This window comes from Bidens hawaiensis, unplaced genomic scaffold, assembly GCF_021521415.1.
Source record: "Bidens hawaiensis isolate Kalapana, Puna unplaced genomic scaffold, B.hawaiensis_p1.1 tig00015978_1, whole genome shotgun sequence".
In the NCBI taxonomy this organism is placed as follows: Eukaryota; Viridiplantae; Streptophyta; class Magnoliopsida; order Asterales; family Asteraceae; genus Bidens; species Bidens hawaiensis.
Genome location: NW_027492440.1, coordinates 270,050 through 297,485, shown reverse-complemented (window position 1 = coordinate 297,485; position 27,436 = coordinate 270,050). Strand labels below are relative to the sequence as shown.

Below are 27,436 nucleotides of genomic sequence, written 5' to 3'. Positions count from 1 at the left end.
CAGCTATCATTCCAGTATTGGTATGGCCCCATTTGAAACACTTTACGGTCGTAAGTGCCGCTCCCCGATTTGTTGGAGCGAAGTGGGTGAAACTCAAATCACAGGACCAGAACTTGTTCAAGAGACAACCGATAAAATCGCCAAGATCCGTGATCATCTGCTGACTGCCAGAAGCCGACAGAAAAGTTACGCAGATCGTAGGCGGAAGCCTCTCGAATTTCAAGTTGGTGATCTTGTTCTCCTCAAGGTGTCGCCCTGGAAAGGTGTTGTCCGCTTTGGGAAGAAAGGTAAGCTTGCTCCTCGATATGTTGGTCCATTCAAGATTCTCGCGCGTGTGGGAAAAGTTGCCTACAGACTTGACCTGCCGCCCGCGCTCAGTAATGTGCATCCAACGTTCCATGTATCCAATCTCAAGAAGTGTTTAGCTGACGAGAACCTTCACATTCCACTTGATGAAGTTCAAGTTGATGAAACTATGCATTTCGTTGAGAAGCCTGTTGAGATTATGGATCGCGAGGTTAAGCAAACCAAGCGCAGTCGTATCCCTATCGTGAAAGTTCGCTGGGAGTCCAAGCGCGGAGCCGAGTTTACATGGGAAAGGGAAGATCAAATGAAGATCAAGTACCCGCACCTGTTCTCTGCGCAACCTACTTCGAGATAAATTTCGGGACGAAATTTCTTAAAGTAGGGGAGACTGTGACATCTGACCCGATCCGACCCGACCCAGGTACCCGTTTCCCTTATCCAATCTCTTTCTTTTATGATTTAATATTTATTTATACTTATATTTTACTTTTAATAATAATAATATACTTTTCCTTCCCGCCTCTTTCTCTCTCTTTCTTTCCGCCGTTCCGTCCCTCTCCTCTCTTTCCGCCTTCTTTTCCCTCTTGTCGCCGTCCCGCCCTTACGCCTTGTTTCCCTCTTTTTCTTCTAACTCTTTGCTTGTCCTTTGTTCCTTCCCGCCTAAGGTTGTCTGCGCAGCTCCACGCGCCAGACTCCCTTACAAGGAATCCTGCGTGAAGACCACCTGTTTCAGCGATACGCGAGACGAACTCTTCTCGCAGCGCGTTAAGAATTGTAATTCTTCTCGCAGTGCGCGAAGGACGGAAGTTCTTCCCGCGACGCGCTAAGGATTTGTAGTTCTTCTCGCAGCGCGCTAAGAATCGTAGTTCATCCCTCGACGCGCGAAGAATTATAGTTCTTCCCGCGGCGCGCTAGGAATTTTAGTTCCTCCCGCGGCGCGCTAAGAAATGTAATTCTTCCCGCGGCGCGCTTAGAAATGGTAGTTCTTTCCGCGACGCGTTAAGGATAGTTCTGTCTGCCTTCGCGCTCGCGCTCTCTTGACCTTTTGTGTCAGCCTTCTCGCGCTAACCCCTTTTGAGTTTTCTTCTGTTTAATCTAGCCGTTGCTTTTGAGTTGTCTTATCTTTTGAGCTGTTGACCTAATCTGCTTTATGTCTGAAAAGTTACTTTCAGCGCAGCATGCGCACCAACCCCATTGGTTGACAGATAAAGTGACTGACATAATCTTTTGAGATCTGCTTTTTCCATGCCTGACCTGTAACTTTATCTGTCCTCTCCCATGCCTTTTTCTGAATCCTGTCAGCCTTTTTCCTCTTTTTCCCTGCTACCATATCTTTTGATATCTTTACTTTTCAGAACTTTTTACTGTTGATATCTTTTCTTTTACTTTTGGAGATCTTTTCTAGGGTTTGTGTCCCCTAGGGTTTGCCTATATATAGTACTATTTTCTTAACACTTCACACACTACACTTATTCTCTTCCTCCCTTTTTGCTCTCTGCCGTTGTTCTTCAGCCGCCTCCCTCCTCTCTTGCCTCCGTTTTCTCCTCTCCTCTGCCCTGTTTTCCGGTAATATATTATATATAATAACTTATTAATTATGCTAACTTATAATCAAGACTTAACCCAATCATTAAAACAATAATCTTTAATTATAGGTTAACTTGTGCTTGTTTAAAGTTGGTTCTTGCCTTATCTTACACCGCATCGTTTATCAAGTGAGTAATCTCGTACCTAATCCCTTTTTGCTTTTAATGTTTTGGGATGTTCATGTGTTCATACAAACTTAGAGTCTTAAACTTGTTTATGAGCTTTAGTCGCGCAGTATCCCATGTGTTGAGGACGTTTACTTGGCTGTTTATTTGTATGTGTGTATCATTAACCGCTTTGTTCGGCCTATTTCGCAGTTTTCATGGATCCATTAGATGAACACGGGAGACCTATCGTTTACGGTTTTCTTTGTTTACACTTGCACAGATGTTTTCCCGTTTTTGTGCTCAATTGGGAGCACGGATTGAACTATGAACTATGAGCTATGATCTATCTAGGCTTGATCACAATCTGATTGCACCCTTGTTAAACACCAGACATACACGTGTTGCGCGCAGATTTATTGTTATCTATGTATTGTATTAAACTTGATTTCTCACCAACACGCAAGTGTTTGACGTTTATTTTAACACATGTTCAGGTTTGCAGTAGCCGTTTTGGAGCTTGTGGACACATAGGACGTTTTTACTTTTGGACCTAGATTAAAATGTATCAAGACAAGTTATTGCTGTTCGAATATTTTGATTTATAATATATTGATTTATGTTGATTTATATTATGTGTTTGCTTTGCGCGTGCGCGAATAAATGTATTTATTAAATATTGACACCCAATAGTGTCACGAGTAATGAAACAATATGTGGCGCCCCGATGTATAATCCGCCTTTGGTCGGGGTGTTACAATAGATGTATAATTAATTAATTATAGTTGTTTATTCTAGTGTATTTATATGTTTGCATTGGATCAAAATCTAGTTACATAATTAATTACTCTATTTGTAAATATAATTACTCTGTTTGATAGAAACTAAAAATTGAATGAAACTACTAAATGATGTTGCGATTTCAATCAATAAAAAACAGAAGTAACAATTACACACTAAAAAACAATTACTCTAGCCATGCACATAATTACACTACTTATACAATTTATAATAACTAGCAGAAGTGCCAGCCCGTTGTTGCAGGTTACAATAGGGGTTTGGTCGGTAGCAGTTGGTTTTTTATAATACCGATTCGCCACAGGTCTTTTTTATTTACAAACTAATTATTATTTGTAATAGATGTTAGTATTTCTTGTAACTTTTTAGTCAACAGCCATACGAAGAAATTGATTGGGCAAACCAATTTTTTAGCTCTAATTTAAAAATTGATGTTTGAATCAAATTCCAAGTAAAGCGTGTTTAGTTGTTAGTTACGTGAGTTTCACCTCATACGGTGAGTTTTAACCAACACTTTTAAATGCAAAAATAATGAAATTGCAACCAATGTTGTTCTTTGTTACAGTTGAAGACACTTCATAAAGTTTTTAAGTCTACACATTAGAGCATATGATTCACAAACAAGATCCCGAATTAACAAAATTGAATCATAAATTTCATAAACATAAAACAAAGAAGACAAGCTCTTTAAGCATATCATGCATCGCCTCACAATCATGTTTAGTATGTTCAGTCTAGACTCATTTGTTTTCTCCTGTATGAACTTTAATATTTCATTCTCCGTCTAAATTCTCCATTAAATGGATTATAACATCTTAATCATATTTTGTAACTACTATTTTTCAAGAGCATGAAGTTGAAGCTAAAACCAATAAAATTTGTGTATAATCTTTTGTTAAAGTGTCGTCGAGCGGTAGAAATTGTTTTTCGTTTTGAAAAAGAAAAGAAATCAATCACAAGGCATGCGCAAAGTTTGTTGATAAACCTTTTGTTTTGTAATTGAAGGTACATAGAGATATATACGTACGCGATATATGTAAATATAGAGGGAAAAAGGGGCAATATTCGTTGAAATGATGTTCATATTCATTAAGCCTGGCGCTTAGTGGCGGGCATGCGGGAATTAATACCAAAATAATAAACGAAATGAACTATAATTGGTTCAAGTTTATAACTTTATGCATACAAGATTTAAAAAATAGAAACAACTAATGGCAATGCCAAAATAATAAGCGCCAACTGTTCTTGAAAGGCTTTACTAACAACTAAAAACTTAAAAGCTAAAAGGTCTCCTCCACATAATCAGAGAACTCTATTTATATTGTCATAACACCATGACAAAGCATCAATTACTTAAATTCGGCCGTCAAACACAACCAACCCAAAGGAGATCGGTAACCGATAACGATTATAAAGCTGGATGACCTACGTCTAAGTTATCACATCTCAATTATTACAAAATTCATAGTTCATATGGCTTGACGACTCTCATCTCTCACTGACATCAGTTATTACATGATTATTAGCTATTTCCAATTTCATCTAATTAAAGGGGTGCTTATTTTTTCAAAAAAAAGATTGATTTCTTTGGTAACTCCAGACCAGCCAAAATCCTATAAAAGTTGGGACTTTAGTCAATAGTCAATACATTATTTTGACATTTTAGAGTCTGTTTCAATTTAAAAATAAAAAATATGCAAAGTTTGAATCGGTTATCTACCCATGGAATATCTCTTTAACAACATGAATTAACCTGAATACAACGTAGTCTTTCAGATTTATTTACCCATATCTGTTAATGACCAAAATAACATTGACTTGATTAGCTCATTTGACTTGCTTACTTTGAGAAGTAAATAATCTAATCTCGATTAGCTCACCACTGCACTTGACTGTTATGAATATAATATTTGTTTTGTTTATTCTAATCGTGTCTTATGAATCTTGTTTTCATTGCTAATTACCTAATTTTGCTTCTTCTAACAATTATGGAGTAAAAGTTATCAAGTCATGAGAAACGCTGAGTAAATTTATAGTAACTATTAAACGGGTCAGAATGGGTGAAGCAGTCACAAACACTTAACCGTGGTTTTCTAATAAATTATAAATACATTAGTTGCGATTAAAAACGATTTTTAAGGATACTAATCTGAATATGAAAACGATTTAAGACATCGAGTACGCTAAAAAAACATTTAAAACGTCAAGTGTTGATAATTTTAACGGTTTATATTATTTTAATATTATAACTTTAACACTAAAATGAGAGTTACGATTTTACAATGTAAAGATTTTAAATGGGAATTTTATCTCGAACACTTATAACTATACTAACGAAGTAATGTTAAGAATTAAGAATTACCGAAGTATAAACCTAATGAATTAAAGTTAACATATTAAAGCTAGCGAACGAGTTAATATTTAACGGATATGAAAGTTAACGAATATAAGCTGACGAATTAACGTTTAAAATTAAAATCTAACGGATTATGGTTTACGAATTATAAGCTAACGGTTTAAAGTTTAACGAGTTAAGGTTTAACAACTTAAAATTAACTAATTAACATTTAACGTGTTATAACCTAATGAATGGAAATATAACTAATTTTTAGCGTTTTAATGAAAAAGGAAATTAGGTTTTAGTCAGAAATAATAAAATCTTAATTTACAAAAATTTTATTTAGATTAGAAATAATTTTATTTGATTTATTATGATTTTTAAATAATTTATTTGATTTTTAAATATATAAGAAAAGGTTTTAAAAATAAAAATTAAAACTTTGCATTGATATTAATTAACCAAAAAAGGGGCTTTTAAAATAAAAAAAATAGTTTATGCAATGACCCGGGTTCAAACCCGGGTATGCTGGTTATCAATAAATGAGTTTAACAACCAGGCCAATGTTTGATTTAGTTACAACACATAAACAAGATAATATAACTATAACAGTTTATGTTCATCTTTAACCTAACAAACCCTAGGTTCTAATTCGATCAATTGGTTCCATGAACGTTCAAATTGAGTTGGGGGTTTTACTTAACAATGAAAAACGATCAAGAGGCATATATTACTTACCTGGTTTTAAAATGATTTGACGGTGAACGAGGGCTCGCCGGAATACGAACTTTGGAGATTAAATATAGATTACATGGAGTGTTTTTGATTAATTTGCTGCTGCAGACGAGTTTATATGATAGTTTATGTCTTATTAATAGGGCTAATCGGAACGGATTGCGTTAAATCGATGTTAATGGCTTTTATTATAAATCCGACGGTTCTCTGTAATATTACGCACTGATTAGTTGTTGTTACACATTATGAAAGATGATTACAAGTTTTCCGTTATGTTCTAAAGTTGTTACAAAAGGTTAATTGGATTTTGACACGAATTTTAAGGGGTTTTAATAGGTCGTCGGCGCCTGGATGGCTCACCGGAAAATCGTGGACGGAGGGGACGACGGGAAAAGAATTAATTCATTAAAATATTATATTTTAAATCAAATTTACACTTCTGACCCCTCAACTTTAATACTTCTTTTAAATTAGGATTACAAATATATTTACATTTGGACCTTTAACTTTGAGGAATTATTATTAATGAAGAAAATTAATTTACTTGGAAATTCATATAATATCTTCGTGCAGTTTGCGAATTGTTTAAGCGTAAAACTTTAAATCCCGGAGCTTGATTAACTGTACCAAATGAAAACAAAAAGTAAATGAGCAAGCAGTAACGTAATTTCTCGTGAACATTATAATATTGGTGAACGATAAACAAGAATGATTCGAACTACAAAACGGATCGGTTTAACGAAAATAACGAATGTCAAATACATGAAACGAACTTAAGATTTAATATATATATATACACACACACACACAAACACATACACAAACAAAACCAAAAATATAAAATGTGTCGGGTTTTCGGGTTTGAAAAGTAACGAATGTTACAAAGTATATATATATATTACGCATCATTTTATTAGTAAAGTAATAAAACGACATTTTTTTCACGTAAGCTTCCACACAAACAGCCACACTAAAAAAACACTAACGGAGGTAAAAATAAATCGGTGGAGGAAACTAAGTTGAAGAATAGTAATGTCATTTTTTAAGTTAGACTTAGTGGCAACTAATATGTCAAAATTGTGATTATTAAAATCCAATATCATTTTTAGATTCCACATTTTATAATTTGAAACTTGGTTACTTGTAATCATCTTCGAGAAATTAAATATAATTTGTATATTTATTTGTGTTTTAATTGACGGAAAATTGAAAAAAAATTATTTTGAATCTTACCTATGGCAAATCGTGGGTAAACAAACTTTGGCCAGATAAACGTCCAGAAAAAAAGACACAATGTTACTAAAACATGTTACTCAACATTGTGTTATATTTTGTTCGCCGTTGTGTTAAATTTTGCGATCTATTGTGTCTTTTTTTTTAATTATAATTGTGTCTTGTTCATTTTCGTCATTGTGTCTTTGATCTTGGCATTATGTTTTCCCGTCGTTTTTTTTTTTCGAACGAGAATGACGGAGGAAAATTTGAGTTTCTAAAATCATTTTCGTTTTTTATTTATATTTTGAGTTAAGATTTTTTTTATTAAGGGTTTTTTTTACCATTAATCTTTCGATCTATCACTTCTCATTTTTTTCTTTCTTTATATTTTAACATTTCCTTATACGTGGTTAAGTTCTTTTAATAATGTTAGTTTTGATGATATCATGAGTTTGAATATGGATTTATATGTCACAATCTTCCAACTTTGGCTTTTATTATCGGTTTAATTTGGTCGCTCCTTTAAACAAATAAATCTCTTTCTTCTGGGGTCCTACTGTTTATCTTGACTAAGAGTAGTATTATTTAATGTGTATTTTTATATGTGAGCCAAATACGCATATGATTTTCTTATACTACGTTCGGCAGATATACGGCGTGATGATGCTAAAGCTTTTGGAGAAAATAGTTTAATGATGTATAATAATGTATCGAACATGAAAGGAGATATTAAAATATCAACATGGCAAGATATGTGATGTATAAGATTATACATCACATCACATGGCTTAATACTAATATTTTGTTCTTCTTTATAACTTTTAAAACATAAAATTTTATATCATTCCGAATATATTGTTATATAAAGCCGAGTTATGTCAAATTTATATCAAAACGTTCTCCTTCACATAAATTTATTGAAAACTCAGTTATGCATTTTCAAAAACTTAGGATAAGGCAATGATGGAAGGACAAAAGACAATCATAAAAAGGCATTTTGTACACTAGTCTTCTAGTGATCAAAATATAAACGATTGTAGATTGGAAATTTGGAATATTTCTCCATCACGTTATCCTGCGTAGGGCCTAGACATCATTGTGTGCACAATGTCTTAACATCTAACAGTGGTTATGACCTCAAAACGTCTTCATCTAGTCTTCAGGGTTAGTTGGCCGTGTAATTGTTTATATTTATTTTGGGTAGACTTATTTATAAACTTCATGAGAAAGTTTAGGTATTAACGGGTGGTATATGTTCCAACACATACTGTATCAATGACATGTTTAAATAAAAATGAGACAAGTTCAACTAAAAATATGTGTTTCTAGACTTGTCTCGTTATATCTATAATATATATCTCTACGAGCAAGTGCGTTATTACAACTTTGGTTATACAATACTACAAATACCACGTATCGTATGTGACTCAACTTAATCACAATTATTGTTATCATCTCGAGTATAGTATGTGACTCAACTTAATCACAATTATTGTTATCATCTCGATTATCAACTATCGTATTATCTATCAATTTTATATTTCATATTCTGATATATACTTCAATGTTTTCGTATTTGATTTCTTGACGCTTCCTTCCGGGTTCATCACTTTTATTTGATTTATTCGTTTACAGAATAAGTGAATCAGTCCGGCCTTAGCCATCAAAAAGCCAACATAAAAATTTGAAATGCTTATACTTTAAACAAGTATACAAATTAATAGCAATGCTTATAATACACCAAGTTAGTAGCAAAGCCAGCAACTTGATGTATTATACTTACATATACATACGTATATACACAAACAAAATAACGTCGTTTAGCATCAAAGATCACGCAAGAAAGTTTGGAGGTTGACGGTGGCTGACCCACCATCAACGAGAGCTTCCCTCATCACCTCCCTCCATTTCCCTGCATTCATCTTCTTCTCTTCATCCTCCATTACCATATCCACACACCTCTTAATCTCCCTTCCCTCCACCATCCCATCCTCATCCCTTATTCTCACCCGCACCCCAGTTTTCCACACATCTTCCACCATCTTCGCATTCGGAAACTGATCCGACCACTGTGGAAACACCACCACCCGAACCCCCGCCACCAACGCCTCCACCGTGGAATTCCACCCACAATGCATCACAACACACCCGATCGCCTCGTGACTCAATACCTCCACCTGAGAACACCAATCCAAAATCATTCCATGTGTGTGGTTGTCCATCATCTTCTTCACTCTTTCCCGCTGATCACCATCTCTCACCACCCACAAAAACGGGCGGCCAGTCTCCACCAACCCAACCGCCATCTCCTCCAGCTGCTCCATCCTAAAAGTGGCTATTGTCCCAAAAGAGACATACACAACCGAAGACTTCGGTTGTGTATTTAGCCACAGGATGGATTCATCTTCGTTCTTCTCGAAGAAATCCATCCCTGGAGAATACTTCAGGGAGTCCTTCCCGTCAGACCGAATTAACGGTCCCACAGGAAGGTACTCTAGTTTCTCTATCGCTCGGATAGACTCATATTCCAGCTCATCGACCGTGTTCACTAATATTATTGAAGATAACTTCAATACATCAATATGATCTTTCATAACTTGTACAAGAAACTTATGTTCATTGGGACATGAAGATAATAAAAACGACGGTAAATCCCCCATCGTTAGTACTGGCAATCCCGGTAAACTAATTGGGAAACTTGGGTTGTTGTTGTTACTTGATATTAAGTTTCCAAATTCATTGAAAAAATAATAATAAATATTCAATACAGTAACCGGTTGGCACCACAGGAGAGCTGACTTAACACCAAGCGAGTTCGCCACACGCGCCGCCCATGGTATGACAGTGGTGTAGACCACACAGTCAAAAGGTTGACCTGCACTGGCGGCATATTTGATGGTTTCAGCGACCGCGATACGAGCCGTTGTTTCAAAGTCGGAGATAAACTGGTGGAGGGGGGTGGTTGGGTGTTTTCCGGCGTCGTGGCCGTCGGAGAATGGGGCGAATGTTAGGCCGTGTGGGATGGTTTGTTGGTTGATGTGTCGGATGACTGAGAGACTGGTGGAGAAGGTGACGTTGGCGCCGGTTTTTAAAAGGCGGTTGGCGAAGCGGAGGGCGGGGTTGATGTGGCCTTTGCCGGAATATGCGACGATCAGAATTTTCCGGTGGGTTGTCATGTTGGCTGTGATCACTGATCACACGGCAACACGTAGTTGATATAATATTGTTTGGTAGTAATACAAAAATACGAGTGTAGATGAAGTGGTCACGCATTATCCTGTATATATATTAATAGAAACCAGTGTACCAAATTTTGTAATTTTAGTCTCTTAACTTTTAAATTAGCCCCCTCAAAGTTATAAATTGTTTTAGTTTGATCTCCAAATTTCTTTTTTACTAAACTTTGTTTACTTTACAATTTTGCTCCCCTAAAGTATTCATGGTTTTAATACGTTCTTTAATTTGTTATTATATGTATATATTTATATTTAACTTACTGATCTTTTTAAATAACCATCATACGAAGTTTTTAAATTTTTTAGTATGCCGTTACAACATGTTTTTTAATGACCACCATACGAAATTTTTTAGATTTTTTTATAATGCCGTTACAACATGTTCATTTATCTAAGACGCGGTAAAGAACGAAGGTGTATTCGCAATAAAGTATATAGGTTTCGTTGAAAACGAAATTGTATTCGCAATAGAATATATTTTTTGTATTATAAGCTATATAGTGAATTTAATACCACGTCGATACCATAATGAGCCAAATCAATACCAACCAAGTTTTTTTTTTTATATTTAGATAAATTTTATCATTTTTGTATTAAAGTGATAGTCGTTATGATATGTTTGTGTATCTGGATTTAAAAACTCAAGCCTATTATTGAGTTCCTCGCGCAACGCGCTCACGCGAAGGGGACACACTAATTGTACATAAATTGAACTGTGCCAAAGTTCAGGGTCGTCGAAATTATAATAAAATAAATAGCCTTGGTCTTTGTCGCATTTAATAAAAATCTCTATCAAGGGTTTTAATCATTTACCGGTGCGAGACATTCTAAAAAGTTAACTTTGGTTTGGTTCAACGCGACGATTTTGATATTGAAAATTAAGTTTTTTTTTTATTTAATATTTTATTTTGCGTTTTGATAGTATATTTATTAATTTCAACTGTAGTTTTTAATTTATAAATGAATTTTATTTTTTAAAAATTAGCGTGACTTTAGGTTTTATTTATTTTATTTTATAGCACGCTTTTTTAATTTGAAAAAATATATATATTAGTTTTGAGATGTGATGAAAACTTAACGCTAGATCGGTATAAATTAGCACTGATATATTTTAAGTAAAATAATGATAACCAAAATATCTTGTTAGGTTTTTAAATTGTTTATCTTATAAGTTAAATCTAATGTAAACTCATTTACTCATATATAGTGACTTTCATCTTAACCGCAAACACAGTCTTATTCACGTAATTATTATAGACTAAAAACTTGTTTTTCACTCAATTTCGTTCATACGATACGTGCCCCATTTCATTTATAATCATTTATTTATGTAACATCTTAACGTTGTATGGCTAACATTACTTGAACCTTGATATGATCGGTATAGGCATTTGCATAGGAAAATAACTTGTTTCACCAACTGAACAATATAAAATAAAGTCGAAACTGTATTTGATTATTGTAATAATATACGTTCTAAAATTAGATTTAATCTGTTATTTAATTTTATTATAATATATGAATTAGCTTTATCCGTCATGTGTACTTTCGATGATGTCAACAAAAGGTCTTGCAAATCGGGTGAAGGGGTCATCGACTCGGCGACATCAGATATGAAAATTGCGTTTGTTGCGGGTAGAAGCATATTGGATGGACCATTGTATTAAAAGGATTGCATCGTGGCTCTGGAAAACAAATAATCCTGTTTAATTTTTTTTTTTTTGAAAAATGATTTGAATAAAGCCTTTGACTCCGTTTGCTGGTCCTTTATTGACTCGGTTCTTAATGCCATGAATTTTCCCGGCAAAATGAAGATTGTGGGTAAATGGGGTTCTTCGATTTTCAGCTCTTATTAATGGGCCAAATTTATTAAAAAAAAAAACAAAAAATGAAGCCTACTCACAAGAAGCAAGAAATCTAATACATACAAGAAAGGAAACAAAGAAGACCAACAAGAACAAATCGGAATAAACAACACTGTGTTTTAGCTATTGAATATTGTGTTCATTTTTATTTTTATTTTTATTTTATTTTATTTTTTTGTCACTGTGTTTTAGTCTGTTTGGCTGGTTTTTAGTTTGTAGTTTAGATTAAAAATCTGATTCATTGATAAAAAAGCAAATTTAAATTCAGTTGTCAGGTTTTATTTAATCTTGCATAGATCAATGCTAAAATATAAGAATTGACAAATGATTTGAAACATTTCTTCATTTATTTATAAGACCAAAAGACTTTTTGCATGTTAATGACACTTTGGACAATATCGTCTTTAAAACAGCTGAAAGTTTATCTAAAATAAAACACAATTCATGCAGTCTTCTTCGAATTTTAGAGAACTTTCCCTTGTCTGTTTGCTTTTCATTGCAAATTGAGCGCTAATTTCTGGTAATGTATCAATTTTACGTAGCTTTCTGTTTCAATTCACAATTAGCTGTGCCATTCAATCTAAATTGTTACCTGTCTACAATTTTATTTTGAAGATCACAATTCATATTTCTCTGAATTCAAAGTATGGATGAAATGTTTATGATGCCGGTACACACAATACAGGTTATTTGGATTTTCTTGATTCCTGTTAGTTTTGCATTTACATGTCTAATAAATTCTTATTTTCTAACTCACAAAGATATTGATGAACAGATGGTTTCAACCAAAAAGGAATATCATATAGACAGAATCTCATACTTTTGGTTCTTTTTTTGAATTTCAATCATCATACGGTTTGTGGATCTTATTCTTATTCATGGTAGGTATTTGTAAGTAATAACCTTAATATCTGTTTCTATCATTCTTATTAGGCAATACTAATTGCTTTTGGAAACATTTATTCACAGCTTTAGGCAGCATATATGAGTTAATTGCCAGTAGCCAAAGAGAACACATCAGGTTTTTTTTTTCTTTTTCTTTTTTTTGCTGCTAAAGTTGTTGGTTATACAAAACAAATAAGCGGATTAACATTGAATTTGCCTAATTTAAGGTACAAATATCCTTTTGACGTCATATCTATATAAATACTAAAGTGTCTAGAAATAATGGTTTCAGGTTCGTTGGCCTGGATGAAGGGGTGTTCAGTTGAGGAGTTACGGAAATATTTATTATATTGTTACATGAAGCTATGTTGACTCATTATCATACATGTACGATGAAGGGCATTATTGCTATTAAAATGGAAAAAAGAATGGTGTAGTTGGTTGCACGAAAGGTATAACATAAAGAATAATTTGGTCTTGTTATGTTAAGGATTGGTTGGTTGATGGTGAGTGTTTCATTTATTTTGGAATATCAATGGATTACACCATCAGATAATGTTTATAATTTGTTTAGAATGAGGATTACACTATTAGATAAACCCGGGGAAGTATAGATTTGTTGTTTGTATTATGGATGTTGATTGTGATTGGTGGGTTTTGTATTCTATAAATCCTTTTGTGTTCTATAAATCCAGTTGTGTAAAAATAAAAGTTTTTAGTTGAATTCTTGGGCCAGTGTGAAAAAGCCTATGTTTCAGTTATAGGTTTTACGCTTTGCAATTGCTTGGGGGTCTTGGGAATTGTTTCAAGAATTGTTGCTAATGCCTTTTTTTTTCTTTGAGGTTTTTGTAGGTAAATATGTAATTGTAACTTAATAAATTACTAGGGCATTGTTCCCTTTACCAAAAAAAATAAATAAAAAATTAACCTTTTTATATATAACAGAACCCTTTTGATGAAGCATTCCACACATCTTTATTTGGAAAAAAAAATTATCTTTTTAGAATTAAAAGAAAAAAATACTTATGTCATTATGACAATAAAATGCCCGTCCACCGGACGGGTATAAAACTAGTTAAGCATTTGGTAAAACGTTCCATCCAATGGCTTAGGTTCTTACTACCCTTTTTAGACAGTGTCCTTTTTAGTTTAACCCGACCCTAACCTAGTTATGTAATAATTTAACAATGTGTGTGTTTGGGTGTGTTCGGCTACCTTAAGCCTATACGAAGACTTTTCAACACTGCTTGCTATATTAGAATATTAAAAAAAATAGGAGTGTAGTTCCGTTTATACGAATACTAGCCGACTCTTGTGAGCTACATGAGATCGACACATTAAAAATATTAAAATAGGCTTAAACAAGGTCAAATTTTACTTATTGAGCTAGATAGGCTTGTGAGCTTAAATAAGTCGAAACAAGCTTAGTTTTTCAACAATATGTACTAAATATATATTACATTCAAACTTTGGTGGGCTCAACTCAACTTGTTTAGACCTCTAAAATGATTAAATCAAAATTTTCCTTTTATCAGCAAACTAGTTATATTTTTTAAAATCAAGAGTAAAGTGTTATTTTTGTCGTTGTGGTTTGGCAAATAATACGAATTTAGTCCAAAAAGTTTCTTTTTTGTATATGGATCATCCATGTTTTTAAATTATTGCCAATTACATCCAAATCGCTAACCCCTTTAAATTTAATCGTTAAGTTAGGGGTAGACATGTCTTTTCACTCTTTATTTATTATAAGAGTAAAGTGCCAAAATCGTCCATGAGGTTTGGTCACATTTGCGAATTTCGTCTATGTATTTTTTTTCGTATTAGACCCTCGATATTTCCCAACCGTTGCCAATTTCGTCCAAATTCTTAACTCGGTCTAAATTCAACGTTAACTCAGGGGTGTTACTGCCCTTTTACATGTTTGTTTACATTATTATTATTATTATTATTATTATTATTATTATTATTATTATTATTATTATTACACTGAGATAAACCCTTTATATGACTAAAAATCAAGAAGAATAAACAAACGGATACTATATTAGATTCAAATATATGAATCATGAGATGTTATATATATCACCGAACAAACACATAATAAAATGACAGTAGTAGTAGTAGTAATAATAATAATAATAATAATAATAATAATAATAATAATAAATGTTATATATGCCATTGAATAATAATAATAATGTAAACAAACATATAAAATGACAGTAACACCCCTGAGTTAACGTTGAATTTAGACCGAGTTAACAATTTGGACGAAATTGGCAACGGTTGGGAAAAATTGAAGGTCTAATTGTGAAAAAAAATATTTCGGACGAAATTCGCAAATGTGTCCAAACTTTAGGTACGATTTTAACACTTTACTCTTATAATAAAGAGAGTGAAAAAGCATGTCTACCCCTGACTTAACGATTAAATTTCATAAGGTTAGTGATTTGAATGTAATTAGCAAGAATTGAAAAACATGGATGGTCCATATGTAAAAAATAAACTTTTTGAACTAAATTCGCATTATTTACCAAACCGCAAGTACGAAAATAACACCTTACTGTAAAATCAATATTCTTTTTTTCTTTTTAGTAGCAAATTTGTAACATCCTTTAGCCTGGATTTGAATCAATTAACTTACTTTTACAAGAGCAAACAGTAGGTAATGGGTAAATGAAGATTCAAATGCTCCATTTGATTCATTCATGTCTAATCAAGTGACAAGCAGTTTTCCCCAAAAGGGAACACATACAAAACCGGGATGATATCCAAATCATATAGAACTACAACCAAGTAGAAATACATGAAAATAAATTATTTAGTTAGTGCTAAAAGAAATCCGGAAAAAAAATGCAATACACATTCAATGAAGTTGATTCATTTCGTATAAAGATAGATATTACAAACTTCACTTAAATTGTAGCTTCCATACTTCACGAACATTGGAGGATCCACCCCCCACCTCAGCAATGAGGCTAGCCCCCATAACACCTGCACAACAAAAGGACGGGCATTTTACAAAAATGCTATTATAAAATCGCGTTAAAACCGTTAAGCTTTTAGATTCATACGTTGATACATCTTTCTCGTACCGACTCAAGGTGGTACAAGTAATAAAGCAAAAGATACAATAGACTGAAAGATGAGCTCACCATCTTTCTCGACCAATGATATGAAACGCCTCGACCCCCCACCAACCCCGAAATAATACTTTTTAGCTGCCATGTAAACAACTCCATACGGACGACTCATACACTACAAATAAGTAAACATAATGTCAGCTAATTCAGAGAACAAAAACAAAGAAATAAAAATGACAACAATGATAATAATATTATTAATAACAATAATAATAATAAAATAGAGGTGGCAATTTTGACCATTTAACTAAAATTAGGGTTGTTTAAAAGCTCGCGGCTGGCTCGAAGTTCGCTCGAAAAAACTCATTTGTAAACGAGCCGACTCGATACATAAACAGGCCAAGCCAAGCCAGGGTTGGCTCAGCTTGTGGCTCGCTTGATCGGCTCATTTAAATAAACTTCTATACATAATAATAACAACAAATTATAAAAATATACAAAAAGAAATAAATAATACATATATTTTGAATCGGCTCTCGCTCTTTAAACAAGTTTAAGAAGAAAACAAAAATAATTTCATAAATTCTCTATTTCATAAATTTCAGCTCGTTAAATAAGCGAGCGACGCCGAGCCGACTAGTTTAAGTTCGAACTTGAGCTGGAGCCCAACATGGCTCAACTTGGCTCGTTTACAGCCTCAGATAAAATGGACATGGATTGAAAATTTCCAAAAGTGTATTATTTACGCATACAACATACGAAAGCAATTTTAAAGAATTAGATTATTATTGTAATAATATACTTTTTGTAATCATATTTTACAATAACTGGACAAAAGGTTTTTCAAGTCAACCTGATGAACTTGTACAAAAACCAACCCAGTTTGGCCCATTACTCAGCATGCCAATATGCCACATCTATGACTCTATACAAAACTATGTGGTACCTTTTTTATAAGTTCATAAAGGGCAGGAAGAGTAGAAATTGAGTAAACTGTTTCAGCCATGAGAATAATATCATAGCCAATAGATTCACTCGATCCAGACCTACATTTTGAGTCCTGATCATCGGTTTGTAGGTTGGGCAAAATTTTGTATACTTCACTCCAATCACCAGCAAAGAATCGGACTTCTGAATCAGCACTCTGTGATTGAGATTTTACAGGAAGATTAGCGACAACATTGGGAATCGTGAGACACTGTAACACCTCGGAATTGAAATCTTGAAAATGTACAGCAGACGCGCCCTGAAATACAGAAATATTCATCTTATGGCCTAAAGAAAATCAGTATTTAAAGAACTAAAGAAATATAATATAACAAAAATAAATGCTTACTTGCAGGCAAGAATATATTCCGGGAAGCCCGTGACCACAACCAAGCTGAAGATGACTGAATGTAGTGAGACAGCAATAAAATGACTCAAGAACAAGCATTTTAATAGCTCAATACCAACTAGAACTGGCAATCTTGACCGGTGTATTTTAAGTTCGGGTAACTTTGTATATTATATATAAAGATATCGGTTGTTTTGGGTTAGTACAAGTATTGACTGTTTGGTGAGGATTTCAAAATACATCTTTTCAATTATTATTTGTTTCTTAGTGATTGTGTTATAATCGTGCTTTACTTATTTCATTGTAAATTGATGTTTGCAGCAAGTCAAATTAATAATTCAAGCATTTTGGTTTCTTGAATTGAACATGTGTTTTCTTAATAGATTTTGTAAAGTTTCAAGCTTTTCGGTTTCTTGAATGCCCAATTCTGCATAATGATTTTTCTTGTATTTGTATGAATTTATGGTCGAATTGGTAATCATAGAAATATTCAGTTCACTACAACATAATGGTTATTTTATGGTTTTTTGCTATGGAAAACTTAAATCAAATTCGAGAACTAACTTTGTTATAATCTTGAATTTGGTCGGTTTTAGCTTACTTGCATTACAAGTAACTAGCTTGTTAACTTATTATTCTAATATCCAGTTATAATCTGAAAAATAGCCTACCTTTTTCCGGTCTCTGTAAATGGTTGGTTTGAAGTTTTTTATATCGGCCCACTCTGACCAAAACATAATGACCATTTTTTTTAAATGGCCTGTCCTGTTTGACCCCAACTCGTTTTGACCGAAACCAAAATAGGCATTTCTTTAAACGGCATGTGCTGGCCTGAACCCGTCCCGACCCACCCGTTTAGCCAGGTATGATACCAACCAAGTAAAGATTTATGGTCCCACCTCTAGTACTTTCATGCCGGCTAATGATAAGTTGCTGGATTTGACTTCAGTCCGAAGAGTCTTGACCAGATCCAGTGAACCTTCCCATAGCTTTAGCCCACCTAGCCCACGCAACGACAGACCCATAATCACAATAACACAAACGGTTAGCACGCTTGATCAACCATTTAAGACAGTTATGATAAGGGAAGAAGCAGCATTCACAAACCTTCGTATTTTCCTGGTACTAAATCCGAATCTGACAACGCAAAAACATCCTGAGTACTAACTCGTCCCTGCAAGAAAAGAGTAGTTCATGTTAATCACTATGCAAGTATAGTTACATATCTTTAGCATCATGGGGATAGATAAACAAACATCATTGCTGTAAACAAGCCAAGCCAGCTCGTGAGCTACTCAAGATCAGCTCGTTAAAATTAAAAATAGTTTGCTTAATAAACAAGCCCGAGCTTCACATAATATATAAGTATATATGTTATATACTTATATATAAAATCTATAATAAAAAAAACAAAATGTACATAAAATAATTCATAACTAACAAGCAAGCCCGAGCTCGAGCTTGAATAAACAACTCACAATCCAAGCTTGAGCTAAAAAAATGAGCTTGAAAGGCTATCCAAACACCACTAGCATTATGAATATGAAAAAAGGGGTCGGTTTGGGTTTAATTAATAATAATAAGTAACCTTAAGAAGAGTAAGTCCGTCATCGAGATGGAGGGTCTCCAAGGTGGGTTTTAGAGAAGATGATGAAGCCTGTTGTTACAAGTGAATGAAATAAATTATTAAACGTATTATTATTATTATTATTATTATTATGTTAGGGTTAGAAAGTCAAATGAGTACCTGAGAAGGAACAACTTCAACGCAAGGAGGCGGAAGTGGAAGTGGAAGTGGATTTGGGGGTTTTTCTTCATCTTTTGAAGAAGAAGAAGAAGAAAAGAGGCGGAAGGAATCAACCCCTGATTCATTTCCCCACATTACTACTCTACTGCTGCTCGTTAAGAGGGTTTTACAAACCTGGAGGGTATTTCCTTCTACTACATAGAAGGCACATTTATACCATCAAACCAAGTGTTAAACGAGTCATTTTATATGTTAATCGCGTCGTCTCTAATATGTTAAACACGATTTGCCAGCCTTGTTTAGGGGGATTATTGTTTTGAAAGGAGAAATAAATCTACCAATACTATTAAAGCAACAGACTTTATGAACAAATGGCTTCTTCTTATTGGTTAGTCTATATTATTTTCATACATACTAAGGCCTTCTAAGAATTTTTTAATATTAAAACAATTCAAAACTAAATTATTATATTAAACCCTTAATGCCAATGTTAATGGGGACCCGTTTTTTTTTTCAAAATCATAATTCTATTTCCCTCGCGTCGCTATAATAAGAAACTGGATTTCAGAATTCTCTCTATCAAATAGTGTTTAGGATGGATAATCAATTTAGGTTTCACGAATCGTCACCAACAAACAACCCTAAGTCGATTTAGGATTTAAAATAGCCAACTTCTCAAAGCTAGATTCAACTTCAATTCATTCTAATTTCTTCCCATTGTCAACACGAATAGTTGCTCTATACTATTACAAAATCGAATCCATTTCAGGTATGAACTTTAATCGATGAATATTAAGCATTCCTATAATTTTTTAGTAATATTATAATTTAAAAATAAATAAATATTTAATTACCAAAACAATATGTTTTAAATATTTTAATTATGATCATTAAGGATGCCTTGATTTAAGGAAATAGTTTAATATAAGAATATCATTTGAAGAAGTTTGACCACTATTTATTTTGCTAGCTATTTTACTTGGTAGTCAAATGTTTTAATGACCACATCAATTGGGATCATTCAGTTTTAATTCTTCAAAGACATATATATAACTCACCAATGATCTCCCTCAAGTAAAGTTAACCCTAAATTCAATATGGCCGCTCAAAATCCAATAGATTCTGCAGTCTTTGTTCTCCCTATGGTATTATGTTTGTGAATATTGTCTCTATTATTTGTTAATCTAAGTTTTACTTTATTTAGGGTTTTAATCAGTTGATTGTGTTTCACGCAGTATTTTGATTCTGATCTTTGTGTTCATTGTTTGACCATCAAGGTAAAGCTTGATTTTTATTCGTTTATTAATGTTCTCTGTCTAAATATTTGATTTTTAGTGTTTTAGAATTTATTTAAAAGGGTGTTAAAACTCTTCTTTGCTTTGTGTTGATTATTTCTGGTTTTTGCAAGCCTATCGTTCCTGCAAGGTACAATCTTATTCCTCTTTGGTATTGTTTGTGAATTTAATGATTGAGTGCATGTTTATTGTTTGTGAAATTAATGATTGAGTTCAGGTTTACTTTGTCATGCTAAAAGTATTAAATTCCCTACCAAAATACTTTGATAGTATTGACCAAAATAAAACGTTTAGACAAAATGCTCTATTTCAATGTATTTACACCGTTAACCTTGAAAAATCGAATAATCATAAAACAATTAAATTTGTTTGTTATTGATTTTTAAAAGTAAACATTCATAGTGCAATAAAATAAAATTTAGTTACTTTATAAATATGAAAATGTGACACACAGAATAAGCTGTATAAAGTTTGTTGAGAACTAAAATAATATAGAATTGATCAAGTTTTATCAGTGTAAGTTTTATTATTACAATCAAAACCTTTTTATTAGTTCATTTAATCAGTGTTATTTATTTTAGATATTCTAACAACCAGATATAATTTAGGATTTGTAATTGTGGCTACAATAAGAAGTACTAGGCCACATATGAAGGCAAATATATCATTTTTAGGTTTCATATTTTTTATGCATTTCTAAGCGTTGATACATTTTGTTTTGAAGATAACGGGTTTACAACATTCTCATATATCTAAAATTAAATTTTAATAATGAATTTTATTATGTTGACCAATAATTATTAACTTGACCTATAGTTAATACTTTCTATATATGTGAAGCTCTTTGAATTTAAGCTTTTGCATTTGATTTTGAACAATAATTATATTTTAAATAAAACTTTAATCATATAATATTTTTTTATAAAAATTAGACTTTCTACATGCGTGAATATGTAAATCCGTTTAAACTTTAGTTTTTCAAATCGTTTTGAAATTGTTAATATGTATTTTTATACATATTAGTCAACTTCATTTTCATATTGTTTTGTTTTGTTTTGGATTATCATCATGTTCATATTCATATTCTTAGATGTCAAAATGAAACCATCACCTCATTATGCAAAACCTAAAATCAATGGTTAATATTCAAGTTTTGTATTCTGTATGATTTATTAAAGCAATTGCAAAACATACTCTATATTGTTATATTCAGAAATGCTTACTTTCAAGATGTCTTTTTTACTTTTCTTAAAATGATTTTTAGAAATAATTTAATTTTTAAAAGATTAGACTCTTTACTTTTCCATAATTCTTAACACATAATTTTACTTTTCCATAATTCTTAACACATAATTGTTAACCCTTTTTTTATTCAAACAATTTAATATTTTCCTTATTTATCAAAATCAAATACTTATTTTGTATTAATTATATTTAATTAAGTTTTGACCTGTCCTTAAGATAGGTATTCAAGTTGTTTGTATTAGTTCATATTTGTTTTAAGTAAGTAGTTAGTGAGTAACATCCATTCATTTTATTTTTTCTCTCTAAATAATTACTTTGTAAATTTTGACATAAAGAATGCTTGTTTGCTTCGTTTATTCTTGCAGGTTGCGGTATGGGTTGTTGAGTACACACTGCGTTTTTTTTTAATTCAATTTAGTATTGTATTCTAATATATGATGCTTAGGTAAATTTTAATAATGATTTGGTAAATCTTATATGTAACCATGTCTGAATTTTTACTATTTTAGTTTATTGAGTGATCATAACAAAAACATAAAAATGATGGCGTGTCAATTCTTTATTTTGTCCGAGACATTGGTTTAATGTTTAATTTTGTTTAGCTTGGTCTATGTTTGATGCGTTAATAATTTTATGAACACTTGAACTGATCATGTTTATGGTTAGGCTACATAGCACAGTTCATGACTTAACTTTTCATCTATGGTAAATTTTTTTATTCCGACAGATTTATGTAAAACAATCCGTTACATTTCTTCAAATATAAATATGTGTGTGCGTGTGTGTTTAATTAACGATTTTGATATTTCTGCCCGTGTAGTACACGGGTCAATAACCTAGTTAGGAATAGAGTTTGACAATAACGTAAGAGGGTTCTTCATTTCATTTGCTAAAATGAAAATTAAAATAATCATCAAGGTTAATATGATGTAGGGTATAGTGTAAGGTGTTTAGAAACCGTTAAAGGATTCAACTGTTTAAACCAAAGAAACTTAGTGGTTTGAAATATATATACGGTCTGGTTTATGGTTAGCTTTTAATGATTTGATATTTACTGCTTGTTTGACAGTTTAGAATGTAGAAGTGTGGAACCAGTTAAAATTTAGGACCAAATCCGAAATCCGACCCAATCCAAATTGGAGATATCCCTAGCCGATCTGAATCTATACAAATTCAATTTGAATCGAATTTGGATAATTTCGCATATATGAATTTAACCAAACAACATTTTTTCCTGATTTTTTATTCTTGTTGTTTTTCTTCTAATCTTTGGTTCCTAATATTTAATAAATTAAAATCAAACACACCAAACATGAAAAGACAAATTATTTTGAAAGCCAATTCAAATTTAAACTTTTAAACAAGTTTAAATTAATCCAGCATAATTCATTAAATTCATTATAGTTCATAAAAATTAAGACATAAGTGTTGTTTTTTAGGGATAAAATATCTACAGTTTACGGACTACATTTACAGACATCTTTAGAATAAGAGGTGGGTTAAACCTCTACAGTCTGCAAGAAGAAAACTGTTTGTTTTTTAACATCTGTGGGCTGCTAAAATAAACTGGTGATGGTATACGAACTATGGTAGCGGGTGGTGGTAGTGATAGTGGACAGTGGTGGTGGTGGTGAACAGTGGTGGTGGTGGTGAAAGATGGCGGTAGGTGGTGAACGGTGGGTGGTTGTGGTGATGGCTGGTGGTAGTGGTGAAAGATGGCGGTAGGTGATGGACGGTGGGTGGTTGTGGTAATGAATGGTGGTGGTAGACTATGATGGTGGCGGATGGTGGGTTGTGGTGGTGGTGGGTGGTGGTGGCGGACAGTGGTGGAGAACGGTGGTGATTGGTGGTAATGGCGGTGGGTGTTGGTTCACGGTGGTGGTGGGTGATGGATGGTGGTGGTGGCAGACGGTGGATGGTGGGTGATGGTGGTGGTGGACATGAGTGTTGGTAGGTGGTGGTGTTTAACCTTCTGTAGACCTTAAAATATCTTAGAAGTGGATGGGCCAAGTCTGCACCAAGAGGAGTTCGTGTTTACATTTTTTTAGGAAGCGTCTTTGAAAAAACAAGCAGTCTGCAGATGGCAATGTTGGTGCGTGATCTGCGCGGCGCAGACAAAAGATCCTGTACATACATTTTTTAGAAAATCAAGGAGCACCTAAGTCTTCGTGTTCCAACAAGCATCTCCTTAGGCCATGTGTAATGAGGGGATACAAATTGGGGGGGGGGGGGATCTAACATGTGACGCAAAGTTAACAAATAGACAATTTTTATTTTAGGGGTGTAATGGTTTTGTAGCCCCATCACATCGCCATGCCATTTTTTTATTTTCTTTTTATAATTAAATTAAACAAATAAAAACTCATTAAATTAAATAAATAAAAATTCATTAAATTAATTGAATAAGTAAAGTGTCAAATCATCCCTGGGTTTGATCAATTATGCAAATTTTGTCCAAAAAGTTTGGTTTTTGCATCTAGACCATCGAGGTATCCATTTTCTTGTCAATTACGTCCAAATCATTAACTTCGTTGATTTTCATCGTTAAATCAAGGGTAAAACTGTCTTTTCGTTTGTTTATTGATTTTATTAATTCTTAATCGTTTAAACCTTTATATGATTAGACCATTAGAAAAACATAAAAATAAGAGTTAAGTGCCATTTTAGTACATGTCGTTTGTCCAATTACACAAGTTTAGTACCGTTTTTTAATTTATTGCAAATGGCTATCTCACTTTTCTAAAACTTGCAATTTTAGTATTTTTTTTCTTCTAACCCAGTCTATTTTTTTCTGTTAAGTCAGAGGCAAATTAGTAATTTCGATTATTTTATTTATTTTCTCTTTTGAGCTAAATGTCATTTTCATACACGTGGTTTGTTCAATTATGCAACTTTAGTACCTTTTTTGAATTTATTGCAACTTGATGCGTTGATTAGTTTTGGATAGATAGACAAACCAAAAGAAACATTACATATTACAATTAAAATACAAGTCCATACTCTTAACTTACTGATCAAGCACGAAATCTCTGGCTTATTTCACTGATATTCTCGTTAATTTCTTATTCGGTTACTTAAACGAGCAAACTAACCAAATATGGTTCGTTTTTGCTTAGTCTATATAAACACATCATATAATCTCTGCCACAAACTTCCCTAAACCCTAATATATCATTCCCAGCCGTCACATGCTTCTGTTCATCATCAAACTATTCGGTTTTTGCTTATTTGATTGAAGATACAAGCTTGAAGGTTGACTTTGCATACGTGTGGACCTTTGACTTATCGTTTCTCTTGATTCTTTCACTTTCCGGATAAGTTATAAACTAAGAAATTGTTCATACATATTCCCTAGTCAATAACCTTCAATCAATTTCAGTGGTTGAAGGCTGTTGACTGGTCAATTCGTTTAAAACTCGTTAAAGGGCAAAACAGTCAACAAGTTTGGCTTTACGTTTTCTCATACTTCTGGTTGGATTCAACGTTGGGTCCAGAAGACTTTTATTCTCGTAATGAAATTTAATGCTACCGACCAAAATCCAAATTCCGACTCGCTGTTTGGATTATGGTCAGTACCGACTCGCTTAAACGTTTAATTTGACATAACTAGAGTTCTAAACTTCCGTTTGGATTGATTCCAGCGGCAACGAGTTCGTTTTTACTTATGTTATCATATCTCAAAGTTTCAGGTTCTTATTGTTTATATCGTTTGACGCGTAGTGGACGACTCGCTTATTCATTAACTCATTTATTCTTAAGTGTATTCACTTGCCTTTAATCTAAGGTGAGTTTATCATTCCCCTATTTTACTAAGTTTTCTAAACGTTTTAGGGACATATGCTTATTATTCGTATTTCATACTATATATATATATCTCAAACAATAGCAAACGTATAATTGTGTGTGACTTAATCAAATATACGTGTTACATGCTTACTTGTGTTAATATTCATTTATTCGTATAATTCGGAGGGGTCCAACATATTCCCTTGTATAGGGTATTCATATTATTGACTAACACCCGATTCGCTTGGCAACGGTTTAACTACTTGTTTATGGTTTGATACATTTACCGCAATTTACTATGTTATGCTTATTTATATCATTGTAAAACTGGTGATAATCTCACTCAACTTTATGCTGACAAACTCTTTCATTTTCTACGCATATGTAGGTTATCATGTAAATTGAAGATTGAAGTTTGGACACTTAGACAAGACCTTTGGATTTAATGAAGACAATCAATGCTTTAGTTTATATTCACTTATTTAAATTGTTTTGTCATATTTGTAAACTAGGTTAGTAACCCGTGTACTACACGGGCTGAAAAATGATACAATGCCAATAAAACTTGTTTACATATTCGATATAAGTTATAAGTGAAATCAAACATGAAATATATGTCATATCATATGAAAAAATTATAATTACTTAAGAAAAAATCCATAATGCCAAATAATTTAGTAAGATATAACAATTTCTCATAAAAGAAATTATACATTACACTAATTATAATAGTGACAAAAGATTATAACATAAATTGTTCATAAAGGAAATAATTCAATGGAAAAAGTTTCCATCGTGTTTGAAATTACCGGTTGTTTCAACAAATTTATTTTGAACAAAATATGAAACCGAACCGCTCGTTTAAATTAATATAAAGCTAAAAGTTATTATGTATTTTATGGAATTGTTTTACTTATCTAAGCTTTCTGTTTTTCCTAAGTTTTGGATTAATAATCATTCAATATACTTAGATGGTCCTTTGTGGGCATTGTTGTTGTTGCTGTTGTTGTGGGGTAGGGGTGGGGGATATTGTGAAGAAGGGGCAACATTGAAGGTGAGGTGAGGTGGGGCTTGCATCTTCCCTCTCTCTCTCACATACATACACGCATACATATATATGTGTGTGTGTATATATATATATAATGAGGCGACAAATCATAGTGGGGCGTTATGAAGAGGAGCTTCGAAACCCGTTTCCTACGTGACAATGACGTGTAGGGGCTATGTTGTCCCTCCATAAAGGACAACCTTATTAGTCGTAAAACAAAATTGTAATATGTAAGTTTTGTTAGTTTCAGATTTGTACTTTTTAATCTCACTTAATTGTGATAAAAAAAAATTGTACTTATCCCTAATGGGTATATCCTAAACCCACGGGTATATCCGAAACCCACGGGTTTACCCTATACTTAATGAGTAATTACCTGACAATTATCCAACAGTTTTGAGACGAGTTTGGGATTGGCTTTATTAACCGGGTATTGGGAATGCCTAAACTCATCCCAAACTAGACCTATTGTCATATCTAATCTTGTATCCCCATCATTGTCTATATATAACTAGCTTTTGAATCCGTATAATACACGAGATTTATCAAATAAAAATAATTAATAAAGTCCTTTATTTGAAATAAAGATCTGTTCCGCCCAAAATGGCAATGGGCTTGGGTTATGAACTTATAATCTATAATCTGATGATCAAGTCGATTCTATGATTATAAGTTCATTTCATACCGGACCAGACCGGAATAGGGTTATATACATTCTCATTGTGAGAAGGGGTCATTTGAGCGTATCTAAATAGACTCAAAACTAAAGGTAAAAAAATGAAATATATAATATAAGCAATAAGAGTCTAAAATCTTAAATTTACATT

The 27,436-nt window shown here is 32.9% G+C and overlaps 1 protein-coding gene and 1 pseudogene across 1 annotated transcript; both read right to left on the bottom strand.

The window, feature by feature from the left end:
• Positions 1 to 8,873: 8,873 nt before the first annotated feature.
• LOC143550250 (UDP-glycosyltransferase 75C1 pseudogene) lies at positions 8,874 to 10,259 on the bottom strand (annotated as a pseudogene).
• A 5,641-nt stretch (positions 10,260 to 15,900) lies between these two features.
• Positions 15,901 to 27,084, bottom strand: LOC143550265 (uncharacterized). Its single transcript, XM_077040948.1, has 8 exons — positions 26,986 to 27,084; positions 19,077 to 19,145; positions 18,596 to 18,662; positions 18,388 to 18,488; positions 17,489 to 17,533; positions 17,099 to 17,398; positions 16,225 to 16,327; positions 15,901 to 16,063 (listed from the first exon to the last, which is right to left on the bottom strand). Exons 1-8 carry the CDS (start codon positions 27,082 to 27,084, stop codon positions 15,981 to 15,983), a joined length of 867 nt encoding a protein of 288 aa, XP_076897063.1. The 3' UTR covers positions 15,901 to 15,980.
• Positions 27,085 to 27,436: the final 352 nt, after the last annotated feature.

Coding starts and splice junctions, on each gene's coding strand:
- LOC143550265 (XM_077040948.1), bottom strand. CDS start 27,084: ATGACAATAGGTCTAGTTTGGGATGAGTTTAGGCATTCCCAATACCCG. Junction 19,146..26,985: donor AACTGTTGGATAATTGTCAG/GTAATTACTCAT, acceptor TTGTAACAACAG/GCTTCATCATCTTCTCTAAA. Junction 17,399..17,488: donor GAATATATTCTTGCCTGCAA/GTAAGCATTTAT, acceptor TCTGTATTTCAG/GGCGCGTCTGCTGTACATTT.